Raw genomic sequence first — 12,199 nt, forward strand, 5'->3', positions numbered from 1 at the left:
AAACACCCACACAATGTTACTACAGTACTTAAAGCGTCTATAATCAATATTTTATGTTAGTTATGAATCACAATACGCTCACAGTTACAAACTTGCAGAAAATTAAGACCTGACTCTGCTGTTCCCCTCAGAGCTTTATAGCAACTTTCAGCTCATTGTTTCCGTATTCCAACTTTACTGTTTTTGGTTCACTCTCATGCTCTTATAGTGTCGTTTTCAGCTTTTTTTTCAGCAAAAAGAAGCACTAAAATCCTGCTGTATGCTACATGCTACATTTACAAACAGCAGAAGTTAGGGACTAGCTGGTGAATATAGTGTAGCATTCAGCAGCTACAGAGTCTTGCATTTCCCTAAAGAGTTGGAGACAGAGACAAAAACATCTAAAAGGGAATAATGGATTTACAGTGCATTCATCAGGTGGCAGAAACACAACTCCAACTGAATGCTAATGTTGGTCTGTAGTTTGCTTGTCAATACAATAGGCAACTTTTTGCAACCAAGTATGCCAAAGTGATAATGTGTCAGTTTTGTGTTCACAGTTTGTTTCCGCTGCCCCCAACTGGCAACAAAATTAGTTATTGAAGACATATTATAATATGTAATATATACTAAGTTATCCATAAGTAAATTATTTCTAGAGACTTTCCATAATGCTGAGTGTCTACAAACCCAGGTTCAAGTCTGCAATGGTGATGTGAATGCTGGTAAAACTTACTACTACTTACTACTCTTACTACCATTGCCACTATTGCATATTTGTACAGTACATGCTTTTTTTGCTGTTAATTTTGTTCTCTGTTGCCATGAATCGCAGTTTTTAGGTAAACTCTCATAGCCGGCAATACCTTGCAATTGTTTTAATTTCCTGATTCTAATTATCCCAAGTCCCTCTGGTTGTTTCTCAGGTACAGTAGCTATTCCTTTACGTTATTCAGCTGCAGGTCTATGTCCTGTTTTTTCAGGGATTGACCTTCACAGGTTGGTGCAGGCCCTGCTCCTTTTCCATCATCGTCGAAGAACTGAAGAATTTTGCTGCCTCCTGTCACTCAGATTTTCTGCTGGCAGTGGAAAACGGTTGTTCATTCTGACTGATCGAGCAGCAGTTTTGATGTCAAACCTACTTGAATCCGCTGCCAGCTTGGTGTCATCCAGCTGTAGGGTCAGCTCTGACACAGCCGTGCCAGCTGCCTGGATCTCGCACAACAAAGTAATTACTCATGTCACACTGAATGACACGCATCAGTGGGTGCAATCTTTTAATTTTCATCAAGTCTGGCAAAACTACAGTCTGCAAGTGTTCGAATAAACTAGAAAATGTGTAATGCAAACAGCTTTTTATGAAACTTGGCATCTATACATCCACTGAAATATCAATAACTCATCAATAACTTGGCATAGAATCCAGGACGCTGACCATTTCACCAGCTGTCATTGATGCTGCTGAATGCTCCTTCGTATGAAGCAGTGGAGCTGACACTGTCAGCTACCTCTGTTGTTTCCACTGCCAAAGTTCCCAGCCACACTATTAAGTCTGCCAAAGGAACCAGCAGCTGATGTACAGATGCCCTTACCCGCTGTCCTTCCAGCCACTCTGCCAGATCTCTGGGACATAACAGTCATCGGCTCCCACGGTGAGAAGACCCAGAGGCCCTGATAGAGGCTCCAGAGCCAAAACCTGCAACTGGAGACGCAGCTGCGGCTTTTGGGTGTGATCACTACTGCAGAGAGCGGAAGGTCTCTGGTCTTGTCTGAAAACACAGTCTTTGTCTCAGTTCTAGAACTATATATTCATGTATCCATGGATGTGCCATATATATATTTTCTTACATCTAAGTTAACTATAGCATTTCCATTGTGGCATTGGTAGTTTGTTGGGTCTCTGTAAATTATAGTGTGGTGTAGCTCTGGTCTAGACCTACTCTGTAAAGCGTCCTAGAGATAACATCTGTTATGATTTGACATTATAAATAAAATTGAATTGAAATTGAATTGTTAGTTTTTGTTTTATTTTGGATCAACACGAGTAATGAGTTAAGTAAAACTGAAAAAAGTGTTAAGCCTCAGTTCTACTTCTACTTTTATTTTGATCATCATAATATCATCAAACTATAATAAAATCGGTGTATGACTTGTGATTTTGCAATGTACAACAAACTTTGTACAATAGAACAAAATGTATTGTCATTTTTCATGTTGTGTTTCTTTTTTATATGTTTTACAATAATTACCTTTACCGATTACACATTCTGTTTTTAATAATTAAAATCTTGGCAATTAATTTGGTGTCAATGAAAGTCTAAAGTTCAAAAGTATTCCTGTTTCATTTACCCAATCTATCTAACTTGTCAATCAAAACTATCTACTAACTAACTACTGTCAGATTTTACATAATACTAGCACAATATAGCTGGAGGACTGCAGGCATGCTCCATTTCAGAGAGCAATTCCAACCCCACAGCATCAAGTCATCTCACTTCAGTGTCAGCACAGATCGTTGTGTTTGGATCAGCTGATTTATATACGAGTTAAGGCATCTCAAAATGTTATGTAATTGTGATGTGGCATAGCTGAGGGACTGGAGAATAACCTTATGGTCTCATGTACTCCCTGAAGGATCCCTAGTGATAGCATACCTCAAAGTATTGTTGCAAGAAGATGCCTAGATCTACCCAAGAACACTCATTTTGCATTGTAAGCTTTTACAGTAGCTGACATTATTTTTTTGTCATTCATTTTTCATATGACAAATGATGAGAATCATCACGTTTTTAGGTTTTCTTCAGAATCATAGTAATCAAGTGATAATTGTCTGTACATCCATGCCTACATTGCAAACAGGAACTGCTTTTGGAAATTCGGCATATTCTGAATGGTGCCAGTTTGACAAAATGTAAACAAATTTAGGAGAAAAAAACACTCTCTCCATCGCGACAATACTTTTTTTAGTACCACCTCGGTAGAGGTTCGAAGCAGGCTGAGTCGATACTAGAAGAAGGTGGAGTTAAAACAATGACTGATTGGTCAGAGAGAATCGTCACTAGCACAACATCTTGCACAAACCCACCATTTTTAAGTAGCCAAGCAATATTTTTATTCACTTGACCTGGATGTAAAAATTGGCAGCCTGCAAAACTGTTCAAGCGACACAGTGCGGACTTTCCTCTGTTTAAAAGGATTCAGTGAATGTTGCATTGAAGATGATGTCACGGCAGTTTTATGATGATAAGCTGAGAGTCTCGCCTACACGGAGGGAGTACAGTGTAGTGGAAAACGAAATAGAGAAAAGGACCTGGTACAAAAAGTGAGTTGTGTCTATCCAAACCATGCATCAGACAATGAAAACCCCTGGTCCATATTTCAATGATGAAGATTTAATGGGCCAAGAATGACTTGACATACTACAGAACATACAGAGTCTTTGTTCACTAGTTGTTCCTGATTTCTATCTCTAGACTATGTGTACTATGTACACATATACAGATAAGCATTTTGTCTGTACACAGAGATTAACAGCTTGGGGTTTTGGTGACACCACTGTTGCTCATAAAAAAAGGACATTTTGAGTTAACCTTTTTTAACATTTAACTATTTTAGAGATGACAGTCATGTTGGTAAGTGCTGGTATGAAATGTCACTGTATCATAAAACCTAAAACCACTAGAGGGCAGGGTTTCACCAACCCATGTACTGTAAATTGACGATGGGTATTTGACTTGAGTACTGAAAACACAAACATATTGTTTTCTGAAACAATTGCTGTAACGTGACTAAGAAAATATGATTAATACTGTTTTCACAATCACAAATTGTTTCTGGCTTGCTGTAACAATAAGGAGTAACACCAAATTGGATGAGATCAGAAGGGGGTGGGGACGAGGATGACCCGACATCTAGAGAGGAAGAAGGTCACCAAACACACTTTTCCCACCCAGCCCAGCCCAGCCAGACGCACACATTCACACACAAACACAGGCCCACCCTGCAGTGTTGTGTTTGCCAGATGAGGGTGTGATACATGACTGCTGTCACTGCTTCCTTCACTACAGTACATTAGCACTTGCGCAGCATAGCAACTGCACCACAATATGCTCACTGAAGATACAGTGAAACACTACCTGAGGCAAAAAGCAATGCCATCTGCACTGCAACAAACAGGTGTTTAATCAAATACTGACAAAAGTTAAAGAGTACCTTTGCCAGAATGATGCCCCAACTCTGTTAATGTATCTTTGTGAACATGAGCTGAACTGAATACAGTCTGTTTCTTTCATGTTATGATTAGCTAGAAAAGAACCGGTTTTGATGGGTTTTTCAGTAAAAAATAAGCAACAGCCACCAATCCAACTGTAGATTTAATTGTATAAAATATAAAAAAAAGTATATCAAAATACATACAGTAAATGGTGTGAGAGCAGGCAGAATGTGTTATCACTCAGATGATACAGTAAGTCCACTAAGCCCTGACAATGGCAGAAATATAACACAGTATATAAATACACTTTTTTTTTCCAAATCTGAAAGCACTTACAATGGCTTTATCGTCATCCAAGACTAAACAATACATAACTACATTATCATGATTCAGGTGAAAGATAAATTTTATCTTTGTGTCGTTGCTCAGTGTTTATCGCTATGCTGCACAGACAATTGTTTGTCTGTCTGTCTGTGGTGTTTTGTCTGATCTGGATGGAGATGTTAGATAAACTTTACTTCAATTAGCTTATTGTGTGATCATGAGGATTGCCGTTGTTTGGACAGGAGAAAGTGCTAAAGGGTTTCTTACTGTTCAAAAATAGACAATACCAGGAAAGAAATCTCCCTTTCTGGGTATACCCACTCATTGTGTCCCATCTGTAACCTCTGACCTCAAACCTTACACACACATATGACACACATAACCAGATCCATGCATCACGCCATACTCATTTTCCAGTCCTTTCTTTACACATATAGATAACTTTTTCTAGATCAAACGTGGACATATACCTTATCTAATCCAGACTTAAAATCAGTTTAGGTTGCACATGTTCTCCGTATACATATTGTACATTGTTGAATCGGTGGCTCAAAGCAGAGTTAAGTTTGATTGGCAGCAAAATAAAATTGCATTAGAAGAGTTCAGGAGTTCAGTAATAAAAAATGACCTTGTCTTTTATCAACACAACTGCTGTCCAACATGTAGAGGAGCATCAACACAAATACATTTGACTTTACTTTTGCAAGCTCCAGAGCTTTTGTCATCATAACCCTGAATACTGGGTTCTCAAGTATAAAACCAAACTTTGTTTTCTGAATAACGTCTACTAATTGGATGTAACCACTAGATAAATGTTCAGATCTCGAGTGGGTTGGTTGAAAACCAAACTTTTGTCACAGTATGGTACAGGAATTTATAATTACATAGATTTTGTCACAGTGTGTCTCTGTTAGCATCGAGGAGGTTGTTATTGAACAGATGCAATCATTGTGATGCCACTGATTATGACATTGACTCTAAATCAGTGTCACCTTCTCAAAAGGGTTCCTCTGTGGCAAATATTTTAGAATTCCTCAGAAATATTCAGTCCTCTTCAAGGTCACTAGTGGGATGAAAGCACAGCAGTCCTTAGGTTTGGAAAGGAGGGAGAGCGCAGGTCAAAAACATGATATTCTTGGGAATTGTGAGCAAGGCCAGGATTCAGGGTTTTCAGGAGCTACCATCCGCATTCTTGGTCTTAAGCACCACGAGGCTAACCATGACAGGGATCAGGCAGATGGGAGTTATCACCAAGGCAAAGACGATGACTGGGGGTGGGTCGCTTAGCTGCTCTGTGGGACAATCCTTGAAAAACCTGGAGTGAATGTTCACAAAGGTCTGTTCCACCAGCGGGTTGGGCCATGGGATCACTAGACAGTCAGATATCGCCTCTGTGCAAAGGCTTAGGTTACTATATAAACTGCAGTGTGGAGACAGGGAGGGTGCAGAAGATGAATCACACATCAGCAAATATTTTTAACGTTTAGAACAATTGAATTGCAAATATGAACACACATTACTTACATGCTCACATTGCCCCAAGTGCACCAGTCAGTGTTGTTTAGTGATGCCATTGCTTCATCAAATTTGTGGAGACATAGGTTGTCAAGCATAAAGGAAAGGCACTCCATTGTTGGTGCACCATAAAAGTCATAACAGATGCTGCAATACTCCTGACAATGGTGAGAATTATTCCCACAAGCTGCATGAGTCAAAGAGTGAGAAAATGAAAAAGAAACACATTGAGACAGATTAGAAAATGACAACAAAGATGTGTTGGACATTTTTAAAAGATCTCCATTAACTGATTTGTTCACAGAATGATATAAGGTTGTACGACTATGTATTAGGTTATAAAGTTATGTCACATACCAAATGGTTGACTCAAGGTAGACTCTCCATAAGTGGCATCTAAAACAGAGTAAAATAAGATTTTTGGATTACAAAACTTGACAAAACACTCTTCAAATCTGCTATGTAAAGCCCTTCTGATTTAGTTCATTAAATAAGTTCATCAAAGACATACATCCTAACAAATTTCAATGCAAGAGTATTTTTGTCTATTGTAGCTCATGAGTTCCTTCACATGCCTAGTACTGAGGCAGGCATTTGCAGCTGTAGAAGGGAGACCACACACTCACCGCAGAGAAAGGAGAGGAATACCCCAATGAAACCAAGTGCTCCCTTCATGTCAGAAAAAATGAATAAAGGTACGTTTTCCCCAACTGGTGACCATATATAATAACCCTAAACTTCTTAGACTGTGTACAGCGAGGCATAACAGGAAACTCGACAGGATGGAAGAGACGCAGTGTAACCTTCGGTTACCAGATGTCCAAACAGTGTTACCCGCGGTTACCAGATGTTCTTCGAAGATCTGTCTGACGGCCCTGTGCCTTGGCAGCAGCTCTTCCCCTCTCCAACACACGTTTCTTTAGGATTTTCTTCCTTTTTTAAAGGGGTGGAGGCAACAAAGATTGTCCTCTCCATTCTCTCAAATAAAAGGGAGCACACCCAAGCTGGGCTGGACTCACATCTGAAAACCCTTTACTCTTTAATTCTTGTTCTGCTTTTTAGTCTCAGTTTCTCACAGTCGAAGGCCTGGCCAGCTCACAGCATGTCATTTATTTGCCTTTTGGGCTGCCTCTGCCAAATAGGAAACATAAGTAAACATTTAGGGCTTAGCGTTTTTGGGTGGATGTAATCATGACTCTGCAGGGTGTTCTGTGCAGACAGCCATGATTTCATATTTAGGTTAATTTGACCAAACCTGGAAGAAGTTTTTAGTCAGAGCTGACCAGCTGTTTAAAAGGCCAGCTAACTGATATTTCCACCACAAGTGTGGGAAAGTTTTAGGTGTTTTATGTCATGAGCAGCTCCTGAGTGTGCTACATCTGTAAGGTAGTTTCTCACTGTCTCCCCTCACCACTTTAAAGAGCAGTGTGAGAGAGGTGGTTTCATTGATTGAATGAAAAATGGAATGGTTTATGTTTTCTCACGACCAACTTGTTAATTTATGTCACTGAATCCACATGTTGGGCCTCTCACAACATCTGTTTGCCGAGCAGAATTTTGATTTAGTAATGACATCAGGAAATGTGTCTTTTCAGCAGAGGAGGAGCTCAGAGTTGGGGGGAGTTGGCAGGGGAAGGAGGGGGGGGGGGGACAATGAGGGAAAAGAAAAAAAAAGGAAGGCACAGGAGGAGGAACAGTGAAAGGGGCGCTGCTCCAAAGTTCCAGTTGTTTCACAACCCGAAGTTCATACGTTGATCACAGACATTGCATGGGGTGAATGACGAACAAATTCAGGAAGTTGAGCCAGGTGGGGTCTGCTCATAATGAGGTTTGAGTTAACCTTTAACCCAAACCACTATGGGCCTCGTGTCTACTGCTGTTGACTCCTCACTGGTAGAGACCTCCCCAGGAGTTTGTCTTGGATTCTCATGATAGTACACGCAAGGAGATCTTGGCAGCAACCAGGATCTCTGTGCTCTGCTTTCTGTTTGTCAGTTCCAGGCCAAGCAAATGAGGAACGGATCCAAAACAATCCCCCAATGGAAACAAATATATAATCACTATTTGTAACTGTAAAATATAGAACATGTAAATAGGATTCATGTATATTTGCTAAGAGATTAAATCAAAACCTGACCATTTGCAAATTTAATTTGTTAGGGAGACACTATATTATCAGTTATAAGTGTATAGAAAAACAGTTGTAAACTTACTGGCAACCATCGTCTCTGTTGAGTGATACCCTGTAGAGAAAGGAGGTCATGTTAGTCCAAGTAATTGTGGTCATGTATTATTTTTGTTTTATCTTTTTAATTCAAAATACACATAGCCTACCTATTGTTGTGGTCGGTTGTTTCGCTAACTTTACATCAACCAGACAAACCACTGTTGTGCATCCTGCTGTAAGTGAAATTAAATAAAGAAATTATATAATTGAATTATGATACATAATCCTGTGTATACCAATTTCAGAACTTGTGAAAGTAGAGGAGGTAAAGGAAATAACAAGGAGTAGGGAGTGAACAGGTCAATGCATCCTTCCTTTGTCTGCCAGTCCTTTGAGGAAATCTTTCAACTCAAGGACATTTAAACTTACGTTACATTCCCCTTCCACAAAGACCAAAGATCATATTTAATAAATGGGAGCAAATCATTAGTACAGCATGAATCACAAAATAAACTACAAATATCAACAATTAATTAACAACTATTCTACAGCATCATATCATTTTTTTTTAAACAAACGTGTTGCTGCTTGGTCACTCTATGACCCTTAAACCAAACTGTTTAAATGTAAAACTCAACCGTAAGACCCACTAAGCTCCTTTCTAAAAGCCACTCAATCACTGAAAGCCCCTAAGCATTACTCTTGAGAGGTGAGCTAGAGGGCAAATAAAGAAGTTATATCATAAGAGTGAAGAAATGAACTGTATAAATCCTCTACTTACCCCAGATGAATAGAGTCACAAAAGACCAAGAAAACATAAGTGAGAAGCTAGTGGCTGTCATTTTGCCTGACAATGCTCTGTCTGTCTTCCCTGGTGGGTAGGGATTACATATCTCAACCTTTTTGCAGGAAGGCTCTATAAAACAACAGGAAGCCCTCATTTCCTAGGATGGGCGGATTCACACAATGGGACAGAGAGCCTCTGATCAGGTTAGAACTACTGTGGTCCACTGGTGCACCACCATCATTCTCTCTCTCTCTCTCTCTCTCTCTCTCTCTCTCTCTCTCTCTCTCTCTCTCTCTCTCTCTCTCACTTTATCTATTTCTTTCTCTCATCCCACCCTCTGTTTTCAAACAGAAAGAGAGAAGTTGGGGAGAGCCCCACCCTCTCTTTTTGTCTCTCTCTCTTACTCTCTCTGTCTCTACCTTTGATTTATACTTTAATCAATACAGGCAATATTTAGATATCAATAATGGGTTCACACACTAAGTGGACTAACAGCGTGTGAGCCGTATTGGACCGAAAGGATTCATGCTGCTATTTGAATATCTGACAACTTCGTTTTGCATGTTTCGCTTGAAATGTAACTTGGAACAGTAACTTTGTGTTGAGTGAATTTTATCACCAGGAGCCATGAAGCCAACTCACAGCATAAGAGAAATGCATGGTTGTTAATTACAGTTACTTACCTTTACTGCAAATATGAGATATTTAGGGTTTTTTACTCAAAAATAACAGTTAATGACAAAAAGTACAAACAAAAAGTTGTGCGGCTTTGTATGACATTTTAAAAGAGTACTCAATCAAAATTGATCCAGCAGCACCAGAGATATTGTCTTTTTTTATTCCACACATTTAATTCCTTGTCAATACCTGGCGCCTACATTACCCACAATGCAACTCAACCACAGAGAGTTTGGTTGAAGATTTGGGTGTTATGCTAATAGCTGCAAATGTTGGAGGTGCCGGAAAAAGATCTGGTAAATTCCCTTCTTTTTAACTTCTCACCGGCAGATTTTTAAACTTGCAGGCTTTAGTCCCAACAATCGCTGACTCAAATGACATCACTTAAGGCAACACATTTCGCACGGCTCCATGGAGCCAAAAAAAGCTTTATACAACTTTATTCACATATGCAGTAGTACTCCCCAATACATATAAACAGACTTTTATGACGTTCTGTTTTTGTTGCTGTAGAGCATGAGACTATAGTATATCACTACTGTTGAGTGCTGTGCTGTGTTACACCATCAGTGGTGATTACAAGCACCCCCTTCCCACCAACTCTTGGTCTGACGTCACACTGTGGTAAAGGGAGGCGGCAGGGATCTCCAGTATGAGAATGATTCATTCACGTCACTGAAGGATGAGTGCTCTATCTCAGCTGCTGGACTTGGGAGAGAGCCAGCTAGCTTGGGGCCAAAATTGCTGCCACATTTCATTTCAGAAAAAGGAGGCCAGTTTTTATATATAACTGACTGCATTTTAAAAATTCACACAAACTAATACATATGCATCAAACTTTCAGTATGAGTGAGTTAAATAGCTGAATAGATTTACCTGCAAGGAAGAGCTTGACATGTTTCAAATGTTCTGTTAAGGACAGGATAAGTGAAACGTTAAGTTGGCACATAATAATAATAATAATAATCATAATAATCATAATAATCATAATAATAATAATGTATACTTTATTAATCCTGCAAGGGGAAATTACAACATTTTCACTCTGTTGTTATTACACACATTACACACAGGCCTGAATTACACACACATGCTCAGTACTTATACATGCACTGATGGAGAGATGTCAGAGTGAGGGGGCTGCCCATGGTAAGGCGCCCCGAGCAGTTGGGGGTTCGGTGCCTTGCTCAAGAGCACCTTGAGCACCATCAATCTTCTATGAATAATAAATATAATAAAATAAATACTACATACTTTATGTATAATATTTGAAATTGCTTGAAGTAAGTATTTTATCAGCTGCGTTGTGAATCTTTTCATCTCTAAGCCATTGTCACAGATCATAAAAGCTGCACCTATTTGGAGACATGAATCCCCACAATGATAGATGCAAAGACCAACACACAGAAGCTTATCTTCCTGTGTGTGTTTGCTTTTGTTTGACAGGTCAGTATCAACATGGCATGAGTTAGGCTACTTCAAATACCACTGTAGACACGCCAAACATGCTATATCATCTGAGATACTTTTGCTCACTGAATGCATAATTACTAACCAGGAATTGCACGGCATAAACAGCACCAGAGAACAGAAAAGATCAACAACAGCATGCTGATCAGAGAGAAACACACTGAGGCAGTCATGCTGGTATAGCATGATATCAGACCAAACCATGTCAAGCCAGGTTTCTTCATCCAAATTAGACATATGTGTATGAGCACATGTTGTGTTAAATTAGCTGAACAGTGCCATCTTGTGTGCCAGAGGAGTAGCATTCATGTGGTTTCCTTTTATCCATTAAGAGTTTGAAAAAATAAACTACAAATAAACTAAACTGTTGTGAATATTAACAGAATAATAAACATCTATATTTTTACAGCCAGTGGGATAAGATGCAGGGTTACATTTTAAATCCCTAAATTGATATATGTACACCTTGTACTGTACATCCACAACAACGAAACAACCTATTATAAATAAGTAAATAAATAGAGCCATGTTTTTTTTACTGAATAATTGAAGGGCTATGTCCTTTTCCACAAGGGCACCAAAGGCTTAGATTAAAAATTAAGTTTAATATAGAATATAATGATAGAAAATTAAACAGAATATTGAGTCAGGTTCCCTGTATTTAGATCTATTTTCATACCAGAGTCCCATTAAAGATGAGGAGTGCGGTACATACCCTTTAACGTAGATACATGCATTCACCCCTTTTCTTTATAGTCATGGAAACAGTCTTGAGGAATAAAAAATGAATTATATATGCCCAAAAATATTGTCGAGTCTTATCTTAAACAGCCAAAACGTGTGAGGAGTTCAGAAGCAATACCTATTCAGTCTTCAGTAGTCATGGACAATTTTTGTATATAACATGCATCATTTTAGTTATATGGAAATAGCTATAGTGAAATGTATGTTGCTTCCTGAACTTAAATAAATAAATAACTAGGCTATGTCCTGTTTTCACACTGTCACTTTAAATATTTGTACATTGTTATGATGGCTTCAAATGATGCTGCTCCTTCTTCCCATC

The 12,199-nt window shown here is 39.0% G+C and overlaps 1 protein-coding gene across 3 annotated transcripts; it reads right to left on the bottom strand.

Annotated features, from left to right (window-relative positions):
• Positions 1-4,339: 4,339 nt before the first annotated feature.
• On the bottom strand, positions 4,340-9,111 carry ramp2 (receptor (G protein-coupled) activity modifying protein 2). Of its 3 annotated transcripts, none has more exons than XM_078269971.1 (6): positions 8,980-9,111; positions 8,366-8,428; positions 8,245-8,274; positions 6,389-6,427; positions 6,041-6,218; positions 4,340-5,936 (listed from the first exon to the last, which is right to left on the bottom strand). In XM_078269971.1, the coding sequence occupies exons 1-6, from the start codon at positions 9,038-9,040 to the stop codon at positions 5,687-5,689; spliced, it is 621 nt and encodes a 206-aa protein (XP_078126097.1). In that variant the 5' UTR covers positions 9,041-9,111; the 3' UTR covers positions 4,340-5,686. The 3 variants fall into 3 exon arrangements, with proteins under 3 accessions (XP_078126097.1, XP_078126096.1, XP_078126098.1); XM_078269970.1 differs by having other exon boundaries at positions 8,366-8,431; positions 8,980-9,108; XM_078269972.1 differs by lacking the exons at positions 8,245-8,274; positions 8,366-8,428; positions 8,980-9,111 and adding an exon at positions 6,658-7,548.
• Between the last annotated feature and the right edge of the window lie 3,088 nt (positions 9,112-12,199).

Source organism: Sander vitreus, chromosome 15 (assembly GCF_031162955.1).
Source record: "Sander vitreus isolate 19-12246 chromosome 15, sanVit1, whole genome shotgun sequence".
Taxonomy (NCBI): domain Eukaryota; kingdom Metazoa; phylum Chordata; class Actinopteri; order Perciformes; family Percidae; genus Sander; species Sander vitreus.

Coding starts and splice junctions, on each gene's coding strand:
- ramp2 (XM_078269970.1), bottom strand. CDS start 9,040: ATGACAGCCACTAGCTTCTCACTTATGTTTTCTTGGTCTTTTGTGACT. Junction 8,432..8,979: donor TGTGACTCTATTCATCTGGG/GTAAGTAGAGGA, acceptor TTTCACTTACAG/CAGGATGCACAACAGTGGTT. Junction 5,937..6,040: donor ACTTGGGGCAATGTGAGCAT/GTAAGTAATGTG, acceptor TCCACACTGCAG/TTTATATAGTAACCTAAGCC.